Genomic DNA, 19,208 nt, shown 5'->3' on the forward strand with positions numbered 1-19,208 from the left:
ACGGAGAAACGGAGGCATTAGTCTTGGTGGCCCCTCATGTAAATACTACTGACACATAAGGACAAAAAGGGCCACACATATAGATACGAGCTCCTTTTTCACAGTTAATAGTAAAGCTGCTGCCTCGACAACACGTCACCTCACTTAGCAGACTTAAGCATAAAAGGACCAAACTGAGGTCTGAAATTAAACTTTGATCGGCGGCTCCAGCTGAATCCACAGAGCGGTTTGTCCTTCAGCAGCGTAGGACACCGCGATCGGCCAACCCTCGTCTACAAAGTGACTACTTAAATATCTAGACTCCATTTTCAATCACGTTACAAAAGGAGGCAGGTTTCCTCATCGTACTTCTAGACCGTTTCAAACACAAAAAGCCTTTCAAAACTACTTTGTCAGGTTTCATTTAAGATAATCCTTTATTGGTCCCACAGTGGGGAAATCTTCAGGGTTACAGCAGCAAAGACAAAAAAAGCAATGCAAAATACAATAAAAAAAAAATATGGTTTGACTTAAAATTACTACAAAAATAAAACATAATAATATTTTTAGACATATATTATTTTAAACATATTCTTGGTTTACATGTTGGACACTAACAGCAGTCACCTGGGTGAAAGTCCTGTGTTTTTGGACCCATCCTCTACCTCGATCATCACATTGCCGGTTCATCGGGGGGTTTTGAACCCAAAATACCCGATTTAACTGTGATTTAATATCAATAACCAGATATAAAAAGGATGCTGAAATAACTCCAAAATTATAGTGATCAGTAAAAAATGTCACGACATGCTTTGTCTGTAAGATGACAAGCTAACTACTTTTAAAATGCTTGTTTTCTGAATGGATGCTAGGCTACGCTTACGATGTAGCTGCTCCATCAACATTCCAAATAAGGTCATCTAGACATAAATACAGACTTTTAAACGCTTCCACCACATGTTTGGCTGTCTTCCTGCTCTCCTCCGCTGATGACGGCGACTCTATTTGCGGTACCCGCTGTGCTGGCGGTGCCCTGGCAGTAATAACCACGACCAGCACCGAGGCACGAACACACGGGGTCACGGAAGGCAGATAATAGGTTTAAACCTCCTTGATGCTGAGGCGTTGTGGCGTAGCGAGCCCCCGGAGCAGCCGGAGACGAAGCCGAGGGCAAAGTTTCAACCTAGCGGGAGAATGCGGCTGCAAAAAAAGAAAGAAAGAAAGAAAGCCTACAGTGACGAATCTCCCTTCATCACAAAGTTCCTCTCCCACCCCTCGAATCACACTGCAGCTCTGTGACTCGGCAGGCCGCCGCTGCATCCTCACCACCGCCGCTTCTAACAAGCTGCATCTGTTTGCTGAAACACACCGTGTGCCGCCTGGCTGCCGGCGAGCGGCGCTTTGCTGCCAAAGCCATTTTTGTTTGAAGAGGTCTCTTCATTAGCGGGGATATGGCTATAATAAAAAGCCATCTGTTTAATAGTGCAGGAAAACTCTTCATTTCCAACACCATGTCTGAGAAATCTCACAGAAGAGGAATCAGAAGCCACACGGGGGATGAAACAACTCTAATTCTCTGAGAAATGTTTGACCTTTTAAACTGAGATATTTTCAAAATAAACTTCCGCCTTCACAGGAAGTTAGGGAACAAAACCACCAACGACATGTAGAAGTTTCACACGGGACACGGACGGCGGTCTCCCCGATGAAAGTTCTGTGTTCTAGACTCTACACACTACCCATAATGCAACAGGTGGGTGTGTCAAAAACAAACGCTAAAAAAATCTTGAGTGACACTTTAAGTCTTGAACACATTTATTTTCACGAAAAAAGGTTAAAATTATAAATAATGAATATAATATATAAATAATATTCTTGAGAACACGGACTCCACTGTATGAAAAGGAGACATTTGTTTCGTGACCATAGCGGAGCTTTATTTATTCATTTTTTATTTTATTTATTTACTCTGTTGAATTATTATTATTTTATAATAATAATTATTATTGATTTTGTATCCATTTAAATGTCTGGATTAGTTATTTGCTAAATGTGAAAAATAATAAATAAATAATTCATTACACGACTAAATGTGAAGTTTTGCAGGAGAAGCTAACTGGGCGAGACGTCGACATGCCGATGTGACAATATTAATCCACTCAAGCTCTGATCGCATGTTCAAGCCGTGTTACTCACGTGTCGCTGAGCGCACATAATGATGGATAACAAGTCACATGACGACTCTGGGCAGGTCTCTGCAGCGGCGTGGGGGGGGGGGGGGGGGGGGGGGGGTACTGCATGTGTTTACATGTGTGTGTAACAAAAAGAGGGGGGGGATCCTTGTCAAAAGGGCAAACACACCCGCTCAGCGTCGCCGACGGCAACCCCCAGAGCAGGAAGCTGACACCGCGCATCAGTCAGGCCGAGAGAGGATGCCACCGCCGCTCACATGACAGCGTCCCACCCTCCTCCAACGCTCACCATGGCAGGGAAACAACACTCGCATTTACAGGAGTACAAGAGTCGTAAGGAGCACAACGATGAGGAGCAAGAGGGAGGAACAGGAAGAGGTGAAGGAGGAAGAGGAGGACAACAGGTGAAACGACAGAGAAGATGAAGACGATTAAAGAACAAAAAAAAAGAAGGTGGACGACGGCAAAGTTGGAGCATGAAGGCATCATGGAGGAGTTTCAGTTTGTCTTAACCTGCTGCCGGTGGGATTCATCCTCTGGGGATCATGACTCACCCGGGAAGATAAAGAGAAAGATGGAGATGATGATTGAGGAGAAGAAGAAGAAGAAGAAGAGGAGAAGAAGAAGATGAGAAGAGAATAAACAAGTTGATTGGAGGAGGAGGAATCATAATCAAACATATTACTCGTCCCTCCTTCCTCGTAACGCTCTGCTATTAAATAATAAAACACACATACCATGAACATCATCCTGTCTGGCTGCTCAGTACATCCTGTACTCTGAACATGAGGCGTTTGACATGAGTCCATCAGAGACTTCTGCTCCTTCATCTCTACCCTTTGTAAATTATACCGCCAATTATGGAATAATCAAACACGTCCACCAAGAATAAAAACACTGACCTTTGGTGGTTTCGTCTTCAATGGGCTGCTTGAAGAGCGTGATGTCCTTGAAGGTGCAGAGGAACAGAACCACCTTGTCGTTCTCGTTCCTGATGGGAGCCACTTGCATGTAGAACCACACGGGACTTCCTGTCGAGACGTCAGGGAAACGTTAGCAGCCGTCCTCCGGATTACCTCTAAAAATATGTTGATGCTCAGTTTGAGAAAAAAATCACTATTTTTTTTCTCCGAACTGAGCCAATATCATGAAACTGGGAAAAGCAGCAAATCCTCACATTTTAAGAAGCTGGAATCAGGCATGATGCCCACAGTCTGCCATTTGTTTGAATTATTCTGGCAATAAAAATAAAAAATCCAGCATGCCGACATTTGAACACACTTTTCCAGCACATTTGCTTTGAATTACTAGTTTGGAATTGGGACCAGGCATCATCTCCGTGCCTGAAGTGAAGCCAAAGCCGAAGTGCCTTAAACTTGCGTTCTCTCTGCTGGCCACCAGGGGGCGACTCCTCTCTGGTTGTATAGAAGTCTATGAGAAAATGGTCCTACTTCTCTCTGCTGGCCACCAGGGGGCGACTCCTCTCTGGTAGTATAGAAGTCTATGAGAAAATGGTCCTACTTCTCTCTGCTGGCCACCAGGGGGTGACTCCTCTCTGGTAGTATAGAAGTCTATGAGAAAATGGTCCTACTTCTCTCTGCTGGCCACCAGGGGGCGACTCCTCTCTGGTTGTATAGAAGTCTATGAGAAAATGGTCCTACTTCTCTCTTGATGTATTATCTCAGTAAACATTGTAAACATGAGTTTATGGTCTCAATCTCTAGTTTCAAGTCTTCTTCAATCCAGCATGATGTTCATTTAGTACATTATGGTCCATTTAGAGTCCACCAGACCAGAAAGCAGGTTGATGATTTGTGGTCTATAATAATAATAATAATTGGGACATGGCGTAAGGATCCCAATGATATCAATAATCCTGTTAAATGACATTTTGAGATTACACAGTGAAACCACTGATCCCTTTGTGTTTAACACACCTGATAATCTCCACCAGGAACAATCTGACTTTCTGACTCTCTGTTTAAAATCAGCCACATTAACGTTGAGGTCACCTCTCAGGGTACTCGCTGTTCTTTTCCATAGGCAAGAACCTCAAAGCCGTTTTTTGACTTTATTACCTCCTCACACATACACACACACACACACACACACACACACACACACACACACACACACACACACACACACACACACACACACACACACACACTGAAGGGTTCTCAACGGGGGTCTCATAGAACCCCCGTTTTCTCCTGATTTGTCAGTAAATTTTAGGCATTTTCAAAATGGATCTCCTCCGTTTTCCGCCTTTCCTCCCTCCCCGCCTGCCTCGTTCTCCTCCGCCTCGCATTTGCACTCATAGGTGAGCACCCTTGGGAGACGGGAACCCTATTTCTGTCTGCCCACTTTGTTCACCAACGCTGCCGATCCACGATAACCGCTCGCTGCTCCTTCCAGACCCGCTGAACTTACATTTCATCCATATTTTCACATTTTACTAAATCATTCATCAGTTTTTTCTCTATAAAAAGCTTTTATGTGACCTCCATCTAATCCGGTTACAGTATGAATAATAAAAAATTATAAAATTTGAACATGGTTGTCTCAGACCTTGAAAAATAAAATACGACAAAGAAAGAGTGGCAAATTCTCACCATAAAAGCACAAAATTATATATATATTATATATATATATGTTATATGTTAATATAAACATACATGAATTCATAAAGAGTCATAACAGTCAAAAATGAATTTGCTGATGGTTAAATAGATCCTTCATAGCACTCACGGTTCTTTCTGTACAGCAGGATTTCGAAGCAGTTGGACTCGTAGTTGTCGAACGTCTGTCGGACTTTGTCGATGGTCTTCTTGTCCGTCAGGTCTCCGTACATAAAACTAGAAGACAAGAAAGGAAACGAGCGGTCAACAGCGAGCCCTTTGACCTTTGAAGGTGCAGTATATCAGCATGTTTGGAAACGGCGTTGTCAATCTGTTATCTCACCACAAAGTGTCCATTAAAGTTTTATGTGGGGGGTTTATGGGTAAATTGATGCGGCGGGCAGCATAAATCTACTGGCGGTGAAGGATGGTGGATTGGTTTGTGATTGGTGCAGCCTGCATTTCCTGGCATGGTCGTAATTATTTCCTTAAAAAAGGGCTGAGGACGTTTTAATCTCTGCTAATATAATTAGTCTGAGTGATGAGTTTCTTTTCCAACAGCCGCAGTGTCTTGAAGGCCCACAACACACACACACACACACACACACACACACACACACACACACACACACACACACACAACCAACCACACACTCACACACACACACACACTCACACACACACACACACACACAACCAACCAACCACACACTCACACACACACACATACACACACACACACACACACACACACACACTGATTTAAAGTTATTTTATTTAAATTCACGTTGAGACGTTCGAGTCCAGATTCTGACTCACTTTGTAGTTTTTAATGATTAATCTGTATTTACTTCACAGCTTGAGATTTCTGCTGCATTATTTTTAGACTGGCTCAGATCATTGAATTGATTAGAAGTTATTTTTCATTCAGGTTCATTAATTGAATGTGAGCGTGAATGGTTGTCTGTCTCTACATGTCTCCCTGTGATAGACTGGTTACCTGTCTGTCTCTACACACACACACACACACACACACACGGCTCAGGATACACGCCCATTCAGTACCTTCATTTGATCTCCAAGTACAAATACCAAGAAAATGATATAAAACATGCAATTAATAATAAGATAAGAGTATGCTAAGTTAAGATAAGATATGCTAAGATAAGATAAGATAAGATAAGCTAAGATAAGATAAGGTAAGATATGCTAAGATAAGAGTATCGTAAGATAAGATAAGAATATGCTAAGATAAGATCAGAGTATGTTAAGATAAGAATATACTAAGATAAGATAAGCTAAGATAAAATAAGATATGCTTAGATAAGAGTGCACTATGATAAGATAATATGCCAAAATAGGAATATGCTAATTGGTGAGTAAGGGTAAGGGTTTGTAATAAATAAATATATATTGTGATAAATATATAAATATATATAAAATACAGTTATACAGGTTTAGTCCAGTACAGACACGGAGGGTCCTCCCACCCCAAACTGGGATCCACCACCGGTTTACGGCATCCTTTTGTCCCCCCCCCCCCCGTCACCCTGTGGTGACCTATGACCTTCCGTAATCCCGTATCGTCGATACGTCTGCACCCAGAAAAACTGGCGCCGCCTCCGTCTTCTCTCCACTTTGGCATCAGCCTGGAACTTTGACAGCGTCTCCGTGTCGGGTCTGAGTGGATTGTGGGTCTCGGTCTCCTCATCAGCCCAGAACAGCAGGGAGCCATAGAGCCCCCCCCCCTCCCCCCTCCAAGGATCAGACCACGGCGCCCGAGGACACGGGGCCGTCCTTTGGAGTCAGATTTTAAAAACGTCCTGACTGACAGGCGAGGGAGACGCCGTCCTCCGGCTCGCTGGCAGCAGCAGTGGATTCATTTCAGCCTCCCGAGCATCGCTCCCCGTCTCCTTCAGAGCCCAGATACCTTCTCTTTTTTGGGTGACTCTGCTGAGCTCCACACCTTCCTCGCATGAATATGTGAGCGGCGATAAAGCAGTAAAATGAAGTCGAGGACGTGTAAACAGCTCTCCAGAGCAGCGCTGTGTGGATTTAATGATCACTACGGCGGGATCGCCACTTTCTGATCTTTTAGCTCTCGCTGTGCTTTAATAATAGATGGGACTGAATAATACGAAAAACGTTATATTCAGTGATTTCTGCAGGATAAATGGAGCTCTTAAAAAAGGGATGTGACTCATGGTTCCTCTGGTGTGGTTTCAGATAAGCAGCTGGCGGTGAAGCATTTAAACCATTCATAAATGCATAAACCCAAATCATATTGATTTACGCTGCGAGTGTTTATTTAAATGAATAACAGGGGTATTATATCGCTCCATTGCTTTGAAGTAACAATAAGAAATAGATGGTTTTACCTGCATGTGCTGCTCTTCTGCATGACCTCAGCCCTGTGGAACCCCGACAGCTTGCAGAATCCGTCATTGCTGTAAACTACAGGCCACTCCACGATCTGGGCGTTTCCCAGGAGGAAGCTGGTCTCTGGGGGACGGGACAGGAGGGAGAGCGGGTCAGCATCAAACAATGGAGGGAAAAAAACGTGCTTGCAAAGCTTCTTAACCTCGAAGATCGTACAAACTAGTCTGAGAAGAAAAAACATCCAAGTATTACCAGCTAAATGTACTTAAAGTGACAGTCCGTAACATTTCCATCTATTTAATGGTCTTTTAAGTTCCTCTCTATGAACGAGTGAGTTAAAACAATGTGGGTTGATCATGTGACCTACTAATGAAACAGGATCTCCGTGTCTGTGGACACATTCCCGCCAGAAATTCAAAAAGAGTGATGCTTTTTCCGTCAGTCAGCAGCTGTTGGAGCTACTCATGGAAGTATGCTGCATTTACTTGTAATCAGGAATCTGTAACTTCCAACTGCTGAGTCAGGCTCCCTCTAGTCTAAAGTGTTTGGTACATTTCATTCCTGCTGACTCATGATGGAGGACAGCGCCGCCGCCAGGATTCAGTTTCAATGTACGCACAGAAACGGCAAATACAACAACAAATGGAAAAATACTTTTTTAAGACAAAATCTAATGTTTTCAGTATCAGTGAATCAGTAGCGTATATCATGGTGATAGGCCCTGGTGCAAATAGTTTTTTGTGCCCTCCATCCCCGACCTAAACACAAGCGCACGCTTGTGAGCACTCCACGCACGCACACACACACTTGGACACACACGCACAGTACGGTATGATAACTCTGCCGGCCCGGGGAGAGAGACATGCATCGGCTCGGCCCACAGTGCTCAGCAGCAGAGAGGTGACGAGACTAGAGCCGAGCTGTATTGTGTAGTGGAGAGGGGCCAACACACGCTATGCGTAATTGCGCACACACGCGCGATCGTCCTCTCAAATGCGGCTGCATCTCTCCAGGTCACTGTTTGAGAGAAAGAAAAGCTCTGACTTGCTTGGGCAGACGTTGTTTGGTGTCACCCGCTGAAATTTAAATATCTAGCCCACCTTCAAAAAAAGTACGCACAGTGTGTACAGGATTCCGGCTGGCGGCGCCACTGATGGAGGATCAACAGGCAGAGAAAGAAGACCGTTCCAGTCCAGGAAAAAGAAACAAACTAATGGAAGTGAAGAAGGAAAGTCATCAAGAAGCAAAGTGACGCCAACGAGGGGAAACCACGGACCTCCTTTCAGTGTGGAGCATTTGAAGGCATCACGCAGATGAGAGACAGTCGCACTGTTGGTGAGGGAGATGAGGCCCAGAGGCTCGCCTGCAGTTCCATCTACCGCCAGAGAGGCCGCTAGAAGCAACAATCACAAATCTTAAGGAGTACAACTTTATAAATGTGTTTTTTTACCATCATATGTGATGTTTCTGGTTCAACCTGCATGTTGCATGTTTTTAACTCTTGTATCGTTTGCTACTTTAATATACAGCAATGCATCATATTCTATAAAGCATATCCTCGGAGGACCATGCATCTCTAAAAAGATTAAATATAAAGATGATAAATTGTGCCACACAGACGACGTTAAATCCAAACATTTGAAATTTGGTGAAAGAATAATCTTGGTTTTGGGCGTCCTGGTGTTACAAGCCTGAATGTCGTATCGTAGCGTCGCTGCAGCTCAGAAACCAAACGAGCCCTCGAGAAGAAAAAGACAAAGAAGGAAGAAAAGAAGAAAACACTTCACAGTCGGGCGAAAGATCACAGCAACCAATAACTCTCTGATAGTCGTAAAAGAAAACGCGTATCTGTGTGTGTGTGTGTGTGTGTGTGTGTGTGTGTGTGTGTGTGTGTGTGTGTGTGTCCTTGTCCAGTCTCCTCTTTTCCTGCCAACCAACCTCTCATCTGGTTTTACAGCCAAAAAAAAAAAAAAGAAGTGCTTTGACTTTTTGGATTTTTCCGACTGCCTGCAGCTTTTCTCTCCTGGAGTGAAACGTGTAAGTGTTCATATAATATTATTCTCATCAGCACCCCTCAAACGGCCTTTAAATGATTAAACTCTCCAGTGAAACCACGCTGATGAATTATTTTAGCGTGACTCCTCTGCACCGTGTAAATGATATATGTACGCCTCGCCTGGATATGATAATGTCCCATTACCACCGTAAATCTATGACGGGTCACGCCTCCCAACTCCAAACCGACTTCCAGGATCAGAGATCCGATGGTTGTCAGCATGAACCGGAATCAGAGTCCGGTAGTCCGGATCTAGTCTCCTGGTTTGAGGGTCCCACGGGTTCAACATACAGTCTTAGTGAAGGGGCTTCTGGTTTTTACGTTACCAACTGCTTCAATATTCACATTATTTAAAAGCAGACTGAAAAATGTGTTTCCTTTTTATCTTTTATTAGCTTAAAATATATTAGAACACTATAAATATAAATAATACAGATCAGACACACAGACTGACCCACGCTGCATCCTCATTTTCACCAACTTCCTGCTCATTCGGTTGATTTTACCCAGACTGCACCTGAAAAAAAAATCAGCGACATCTAGTGGACTGAAAACGTAATTGTTATCAAAAAGTTTAAATTGTATTTAGACTTCTCTTTATTGATCCCTTTGAGATGACTCCCGCAAGGAAAGTGGATTTCCAGCAGCTTACAAAACTAAGCTAAATAAATATAGAAAGTAAACAGTAAATAATAAACTCTTAGCTAAATATATAAGTAGAGATAAGAATACAAGTAAAATAAAGATAAGTTAAGTGTAGAGAACTGTATAGAGGATAAATAGAATTAAATAGAGATAAATATACTATATGGCATTTTGTTTTTTGCATTGTCTTTTTTGTATAAATGACATTAAGGATTAAGTTATTGCACAAAAAATAAAAAAGAAGACGAGGTCTGTATTATTAATTGTTAATACAGTGAGTGGCTACCACTCCTTACCATATAAATAGCTTATAAAATATAAAATTGTGATATTATGCTATATACGTTCTTTTCCACCCCAGTCCTACAATAGAATATCTATAGAATACATAATATAAAGAATATATTAGAATACACTAAAATATTAAACATGAATTATACAGATTAGACAAGTGTGTGAATTCGCTGCAGCTTTCTTGGTCTCTTCTAAAATGAGAGAGTATAACGATGTGCACGTTCACCTGCAAGGTTGTTGAAGGAGCGACGGCGTATGGTTGAGAACAGAACGGCATGCTGGGCGTTCTCCTCGGACCGAGGTGAGGATGTTGTGTGTGAGTTATGGCTTTGGGCAGGAAATCAGCCTTTTAAAAGCACTGTGATTAAATGAGCTCCACATCTCCAGCTGCAGCGTTAAAGTGATGTCCGGATCATTCTGCATAATGAGCACTTTTACTTTCATTACATCCAAATATATTTTGATGCCAATATTTATGGACTTCTTCATCTTTTTTACTCAACTATACTTTGAATTAAGAACTTTTACTCCCAGATTTTAATGGCTTTTATTATAGTAATATATATATATATATATATATATATATATGTATGTATGTATCTCTCCACAGGCTCTCTAATCGGCGCTGCGTCGGCCATGTTTGTTACAGACTGAGCGCCCCGCCTTCTCATAACGGAAGCCCCGCCCCCCTCCTCATGCTAGCATCTGTGCCATTAGCTTTTGTAAGCTAATATTTGCTATTCAGCCTAACATTATCTCTGTTGTTTGAATGTTTAGACTCAGTGAGAGACTGATGGGACAACGAAGCATTTCATCATGTCGAGATATCCAGATGACATCAAGAAACATCTGCAGTGAAAAATCTACCACCAGCAGCTCCTTTCTAATCACACAGATATTAATTATTCATTTGACATATTCTGCACGGCGACAGCTCGGTCAGCAGGGAGGAACGATGGAGGCGTTTAACGAGCGCGGCTATACGTCAACGCAGCATCGACCATCTTACATTTCATACAATGTTTTATTCTGTTGTTTTCTCAGACGGATGAAAAACAATTCACAGGTCGTAAATCGATCACAGCTGACTCATCATTACGTCCGTTTATCAAAACAAACCTCCGCTATGCTATAAAGGGAATACAGATAATCTGAATCAAATAGTTGGAGGTAAAACTGGAAGTGAACATCATCTCTGCACAACGGGAAGATTGTCAACTGGGATGTTTCCAAGAAACAAACTCACACTCTTGTGTTTCCTCTTGAGCAACGTGAGCGTTTGTTTGTCTGATTGTCCGACTGCTCGCGTCTCCTCCACCATCATTTTGTAATTAATTTCACGTGTACAGTGAGAACCGGGAGGAATTATTATAGTAATCTTAATGTGGTATAGCCGGGATTTCAATTCCCCTCAGCAGAATCCAGCCCATCTCGCTTTAACCCGATTTGAATAAAACACCATGTGATCGCTGGCTTGTGCAGCTCTCTGTCCGTCCACGGCTAATCTCTCATTGTGCTGCTCAAACTGCATCTGGTTTTGGGGCGTCCATCATCCAGCTTTCCACGCTCAAGGGCGTTCTCTTTTATGGCACAAGCTAGTACAAGTTTTCCCCGATTAAACGCCAACATACATTTGGAAAAAACAAAACAAGAATAAGAAAGAAACGCTGAAGTTGAAGGTTTGTCTGTGTGTCTGTGTGTCTGTGTGTCTGTGTGTCTGTGTGTGTGTCCTACACCCGTCTCCCAAAGTACTTGTACTTGTCACCTTGCCAATGTACCCCGAACAAAAAGTATTCCACCTCTCCAGGTTTCCATTAGCCACCATTTCCAATACTTGTTCCAGTGTTTCAAACCACTGATGTAGTCTGAGGTTGTTTCCACATCCTTGTCTGACACAACAAATTGAAGATCTTTCACTCCACTGTTGATACCCAGCCAATGTCCAAATGTCAGGGATTCCCTAATATCAAGGATGTCTCAAGGGGGCTTTCTCTTCATCCAAAACTCTCCATGCTGTTCGTTTTCAGGACCCAAACATTCCCAAGTTGACAGCCAGCTGCTGTGAAAATTAAACCCCCAGAAGATTTAAAGCAAACGACTGTGAAGTCTCAGATGTCGTCCTTGAAATCCCCCAAAGAAGACGACCCGAAAAGAAAAACCCGAACGCAAACATGGACACGTGGTTGACGAGAAGACAGCATGCATTTTCCAAGCTTAGATTATTTTCCACGAGCAACGAATGCACCATCAAAGACATCTGAAAGGAGTTCCTGCTCCAGTTACATCACTGCACACTGATGGCTCCTTAAAAGGTCAGAAAAATATCACCTGCTTTAAAAGAGCAGTTTATAAAAACGGTAAATGCAATTTTATATTATTGAGCAAAAACTGCAGATAGCGTCCTTCAAACACCTGCCAAATGTGCTGTACCGGCTCCTTTGGCAGGTAATCATTCAATATGAAAGATGGGGGAAGAGTTGGCTGGTAAAAGAGTGAATATGGGAGGATAAACGATGGCGATGCAACGATCATCAGAGATGCCCAGTGTTTCCCACAGCGTGTGCTGAGGGAAGAAACCTGGGAAATTAAAAAGGCTGAAAACACGATGAAACAGAGAGCTGAGTTCTCCAGCAGGAGAGGAAAAACCCTCCAGCAGCACTGGAATTGATATTTACTGGGCAACAATCTGATGATAGAAAAGAAAATATATAGTAAGTACAATACAAAAACGTGTTCTATCTGTAGTGGGGGGAAAGCTTTATGCTTAATAACACGATGATTGATTCTGCAGCAGTCAAACCGATAGGAGGCCGATAGGAGGGAGAGGAGGCCGATAGGAGGGAGATAGGAGGCCGATAGGAGGGAGATAGGAGGCAGTCAGGAGGGAGATAGGACGCCGATAGGAGGGAGATAGGAGGCAGATAGGAGGGAGATAGGAGGCAGTCAGGAGGGAGATAGGACGCCGATAGGAGGGAGATAGGAGGGAGATAGGAGGCAGATAGGAGGCCGATAGGAGGGAGATAGGACGCCGATAGGAGGGAGATAGGAGGCAGATAGGAGGGAGATAGGACGCCGATAGGAGGGAGATAGGAGGCAGATAGGAGGGAGATAGGACGCCGATAGGAGGGAGATAGGAGGCAGATAGGAGGGAGATAGGACGCCGATAGGAGGCCGATAGGAGGGAGATAGGAGGCAGTCAGGAGGGAGATAGGAGGCAGATAGGAGGGAGATAGGACGCCGATAGGAGGCCGATAGGAGGGAGATAGGAGGCATTCAGGAGGGAGATAGGAGGCAGATAGGAGGGAGATAGGAGGCCGATAGGAGGCCGATAGGAGGGAGATAGGAGGCAGTCAGGAGGGAGATAGGAGGCAGATAGGAGGGAGATAGGAGGCCGATAGGAGGGAGATAGGAGGCAGTCAGGAGGGAGATAGGACGCCGATAGGAGGGAGATAGGAGGCAGATAGGAGGGAGATAGGAGGCAGTCAGGAGGGAGATAGGACGCCGATAGGAGGGAGATAGGAGGGAGATAGGAGGCAGATAGGAGGCCGATAGGAGGCCGATAGGAGGGAGATAGGACGCCGATAGGAGGGAGATAGGAGGCCGATAGGAGGGAGATAGGAGGCAGATAGGAGGGAGATAGGAGGGAGAGGAGGCCGATAGGAGGGAGATAGGAGGCCGATAGGAGGGAGATAGGAGGCAGATAGGAGGGAGAGGAGGCCGATAGGAGGGAGATAGGAGGGAGATAGGAGGCCGATAGGAGGACGATAGGAGGGAGATAGGAGGCCGATAGGAGGACGATAGGAGGGAGATAGGAGGGAGAGGAGGCCGATAGGAGGGAGATAGGAGGGAGATAGGAGGCCGATAGGAGGACGATAGGAGGGAGATAGGAGGCCGATAGCAGGACGATAGGAATACCAATAGGGCAGCCAATAAGACGGCCAATAGGGCGGCGATAAGAGGCAGATAGGAGGATGATAGATAGGACGGCGATAGGAGGGAGATAGGAATACCGATAGGGCGGCCAATAAGACGGCCAATAGGACGGCGATAGGAAGCCGATAAGAAACTGATAGGAGGGCGATAGGAGGACGATAGGAGGACGATAGGACGCCCATAGGAGGCCGATAGGAATACCAATGGGCGGCCAATAAGACGGCCAATAGGACGGCGATAGGAAGCCGATAGGAGGGCGATAGGAGGGCGATAGGAGGGCGATAGGAGGGCGATAGGAGGGCGATAGGAGGCAGATAGGAGACAGATAGGACGCCAATAGGAATAGGAGGACGATAGATAGGGGGGTGATAGGAGGCTGATAGGAGGGAGATAGGAGGGCGATAGGAGGCAGAAAGAAGACAGATAGGAGGATGATAGGAGGCAGATAGGAGGACGATAGGAGGGAGAAAGGAGACGGATAGGAGGACAATAGGAGGCAGATAGGAGGACGATAGGAGGACACTGAAATGCTGCAGAGGAAGAAGCTGCTTGACTTGTTTTCAACTGAAAACCCATCAGTTTTTCAGAAAAAATTTCACCTGGATTCTGTCTTTTTAAAACTTTGAGAAAACTTTGTTCAGTTAACATCAAGCATCATTGGATCCTGATGAAAGGAGGAGAGAATGTGATGGAAGACTTTGGAAAAGACACTGGCATTTGGAAAGACTCAACAGAAATGTGTCTTAACAGAATTAATATCCTGGTCAGATTCAGTGAAAAACTGTTCCCAGCAAATACTACGGCCAATTGGCCGATGCACTGAAAATGTAATTTGGCAAATTATTTTGATAATCAGTTAAGTGTTTAAGATATAAGTCTAACTTCTCAGCTGTGGTGAGAACTTTTGGACCGTTGCTCGGATGAAGCAAGACATTTTACTTTTCCTCCTCTATTAAAGCAAATATCTGTACTTTCTACTCACATTTTCTTACGGTATCACTTTCGTTTAATGCCTTTGAGGGGAATTATCGATTATTCTTTTCTATTATTAACATGCTGCTTTCTACTTTGAGTACATTTCAGAGCCTGTACTTTTACACTGTTACTTGAGTAAAGAAGTTGAATCAGTACTTTCAGAGTCTTTTTTTTTTTTAAACACAAATATGTGTACTTCTACTTGAGGATAGTATACTCTGGGTATCATATACATTTTGTACAAATACATAAATGTCTCTCCAGGTCAGACTCATCACGACAGTCGGATGATTGTTGAAGCCTTTCTCTGAAAAGGTGGTTGCAAAAGAAAGCGCTCAACGTCATCTAGTCCGCCTTTATGTGACCATCTAGATCCTTTATAGTCCGACGTTTGATTTTTACTCCGTTTGATCGCATTTATGCTTCATTTGTGAAGAATGAAGCCCCCCCAACACTGAAATGATATGTAAAAAATGTGACTTGCTTACATGTAGCTGCACAACAAGACATTCAAATATTTCAGATTAAAAAACAGAGAATTAAAACTGTTGACTCGAATCAAACTCAGACTTTTATATAAATTATGTTAATTAATTTGATTTTTGGGAAGTTTATCCAAATGTGTGCAAGTTCTCAAACTACATCAGTCACTTTTAGTATGAAATGTTTCTATATTTGGACAAATAAATACTATTTACCGTCTTTTCTTCTGGATCTTTGCTATAAATGAGATGCAGACCTGCAGATATCATCCGTGTTTTAGTCCCGAGATTCTCCAAACTGGAAGCTGAAACCATTTCACATCATTCCAGGCAACTGATTGGTTGGAATTTGTTTTTAAAGGCAACAACTGCAACCACTGGTTCCAATTACCGCTAAAAGTCCACCGAGAGATCCGCACCGGGGACAGAAACCCCGCAACGCTCCTCCAAACACGACCGTGGACTTTTCTGGCTAGATTAAAAAAAAAAAAAAATGTTTGGGGGAAAGAAGGAATCCGTCTAATCAGAGGGGAGAGGGAGCGCGTGTTTCTCAGACTGGCGCACTTTAGAGCGCAGATGGAGACAAACAATCGGAGCTGCACCCCGATAAACAACAACAACAACAACAACAACAACAAAAACAACAACAACAACAACAACAACAATAACAGTGGATCAATAACTGAGCAGCTATTTTACCCAGCAGGTCGCTCATTTCACTTCACTCTGATCCAATCAAATAAAAGGCAGCTCATTTCAAACCCCCCTGAGAGTAATAATAATAATAATAATAATAATAATAATAATAATAATAATAATAATAATAAGGTAACTTGGCTCAGCAGCGTTTTAGCACAAACGTGTGAGTGATGGAAATTAACTTTTATTTTCGGTTTAAAACGCAGTGTTTTGAATCATGATGATATTTGAAGACACTATTTAAAAACACAACGGTGTGTAAAGTGAGGGTGATTTCCCCACGCTGCTCCAGGTGGAGAGAGTCCCGGGGACGCGGAACTTCGATCCGTCTAACGGGACTTATGAGGGGAACTCCATACTGCAGCATCCTCCATCCTCCACCAAACCTCCGTGGGTGCAGTAAGAAAAAACACTGTAATCCAGCAGAGTCCGGGTCCAAACCGCCTGGCAAAAAACCAAACCACCCCCAACCCCCCCAAAAACGCCTCGCTCCGGGACTCACCACTTGATCGCCGGACGATGTTCTCCAGGAAAGTGTTCTGCGGTGCCACCAGCCCTCTCTTTCCCCCGGGCATCCTGCTGCGGGCGGGCAGAGCTGCTGGTCTCGGTCCGGGTCTGCTGTGGCGGCGCGTCTGGTGCTCGGGGGTCGGTACGGACGCTGGCTCTCAGACGGACCGATGGGGAAGCTCATTGTAACCGTGCGCTCTGGCTGCTCGGGGCGCACTGAGCCGAGGCGGCGGCGCCGCATCCCGCCGCCCGGGCGGAGCGCCAGGACGCATGCGTGTCCGCCGCCGCCGCGCGCTCGATCCTCCTAAACACACACACACACACACACACACACACACACACACACACACACACACACACACACACACACACACACACACACACACACACACACACACAGATGATGAAAGGATTTGTTAAATGTTTGTTTTGGGAATTGTGCGCGTCGTGATGCCAAAACACGACGTTTTATTGGTCAGTGAGTTTATATCAAGCTAATTAATAAGAAGATGTAAAATATAGAATACTTACTTAATACATATTTTAGTCTTAATACATAAATAATAATCATAACCAAAATTACAAGTCCTTTAATGCTTTATAACGCATTAATAAGATCAACTTTTGGGATGAGAGGAGGAGGGAGGAGGAGGAGGAGGAGGAGGAGGAGGAGGAGGAGCGGAAGGAGAAGGAGGAGGAGGAGGAGGAGGAGGAGGAGGAGAAGGAGAAGAAGGAGGAGGAGCAGAAGGAGGAGGAGAAGGAGAAGAAGGAGGAGGAGGAGGAGAAGGAGAAGAAGGAGGAGGAGGAGAAGAAGAAGGAGAAGGAGAAGGAGAAGAAGAAGGAGGAGGAGCAGAAGGAGGGAGGAGAAGGAGAAGAAGAAGAAGAAGAAGAAGAAGAAGAAGAAGAAGAAGAAGAAGGAGAAGAAGAAGGAGGAGGAGGAAGGAAGAGGAGGAAGGAGGAGGAGGAGTGCATTTTTTGGGGAGGACCAGAGTTTGTCATTGCTGGGAGGTTGCCAGGCAACAAGCTAACATGATAAACTGTTCATAAAGAAAGAACGTTGTGGAACTCCCCTAGAACCCGTAAATTAACATCAGTTTTGTACGGATTAAACAAGCGAGATGCTCATTTGCGAACTCTACAAACATTTTGGTATTTTTGAACTTTAGAAAGCTTCGTCTTTATGCTAAGCTAAGCTAAGCGGCTCTGTATCAGCTGTCATGAATCTTTCCCAGAATGTCAATCTGATGCCTTTAAGAAGTGGTTACACCGTCTCGAGTGTGAAGTTAATAACAAAGAGCCGTGTAGTGACAGAAGTGTATCCTTCTTACAGGAGTCCCTCAGGGAACGTTCATTAGCCCACGTGAAGGGTTAATGGAGAAGGGTTAACGGAGAAAGCAGCCGGAGCCGTCCCGTCTGTCTACTCGTCCTTTTATTTACAGAACGTATCATGACTCGGAGCGGCGTCTGAGGCTCGCAGCGTCTGAATTATTGACTGGAGGAAGATAAAAAAAGGGAGGCTGCACGCTTATTTATAGCTGAGAACCGTCTCAGACGCATTTAAGTCGGTAGCATTAGTTTTTATTGGGAGGCACATTACGGGTCTGACTGAGGGCCGGATCCTGGAGCAGCTCAAACATCACAGGAATTAGATTGTGACTTTTACTTTTAAGGCTTTTAAGGAAAGCAGCACATTATAGAAACGTCAGGAAAAACACTATCGTATCCCTTTAAATCATCCGGTGACCCCCAAATCTTTATTGTGACCCCCCTAAAAGGAAGGACCAAGAACTCAAGATACTGAACTCTCTTCTGGACACCACAGACACAATATGGATAAATAAGTCATAATAAAGTGGAAAAGACGAGTCATTATGGGATCATTGTGAGAACATAAATCTCCACAAAGTGCAAAATAAAAGACAGATTTAACGTTGTATTAAGTCGGATTATAGTGCTCCAAGTGTGTTTTACTATTGGAGAGTTTTGACATTGATTAACCTCCGTACGCCGGTGTTTGGATTGATGTCCGTTAAAAGAAAAACGCTGAGTCAGCGTTGGCGTGTCACCTCTGATCTTATCTGCAGCTCCTTCAGAATAAGAGACGGCTGTTTTTGTGTTAAAAGCAAGCGATGTCGTGGCATCACGATCAGATTGATGGATGAATTAATGTGAAAACACGGAGAGATCCGTTTGTTTTCACTCTTTGATCGACATCCAGAGACACGATTAAAACTCCGGAGCTCAAAGTGATGAGAAGGAGAATAAACACTGTTAATACTTGTCTTTAGTATTACAGTTAGATACGTTAAAGTGTGTGTGTGTGTGTGTGTGTGTGTGTGTGTGTGTGTGTGTGTGTGTGTGTGTGTGTGTGTGTGTGTGTGTGTTGTAGTAGAGCTGGAGGAGACACTCAGTTGCATCCGTATCCATGGAGATTTGGTTAAACTGG

At 44.0% G+C, this 19,208-nt stretch overlaps 1 protein-coding gene across 1 annotated transcript in view; it reads right to left on the reverse strand.

Moving 5' to 3' along the window:
* kcnh5b (potassium voltage-gated channel, subfamily H (eag-related), member 5b) overlaps positions 1 to 16,912 on the reverse strand; it is an 86,879-nt gene extending 69,967 nt beyond the window's left edge. The window contains exons 1-4 of the mRNA XM_084013654.1: positions 16,758 to 16,912; positions 7,171 to 7,294; positions 4,923 to 5,029; positions 3,074 to 3,202 (exon numbers count right to left, since the gene is read on the reverse strand). Of these exons, the coding sequence (XP_083869780.1) occupies positions 3,074 to 3,202; positions 4,923 to 5,029; positions 7,171 to 7,294; positions 16,758 to 16,830 (433 nt within the window). The 5' untranslated portion in view covers positions 16,831 to 16,912. The remainder of the gene's footprint in view (positions 1 to 3,073; positions 3,203 to 4,922; positions 5,030 to 7,170; positions 7,295 to 16,757) is intronic.
* Between the last annotated feature and the right edge of the window lie 2,296 nt (positions 16,913 to 19,208).

Source organism: Eutrigla gurnardus (genome assembly GCF_963514095.1).
Source record: "Eutrigla gurnardus genome assembly, chromosome: 7".
NCBI classification, from domain to species: domain Eukaryota; kingdom Metazoa; phylum Chordata; class Actinopteri; order Perciformes; family Triglidae; genus Eutrigla; species Eutrigla gurnardus.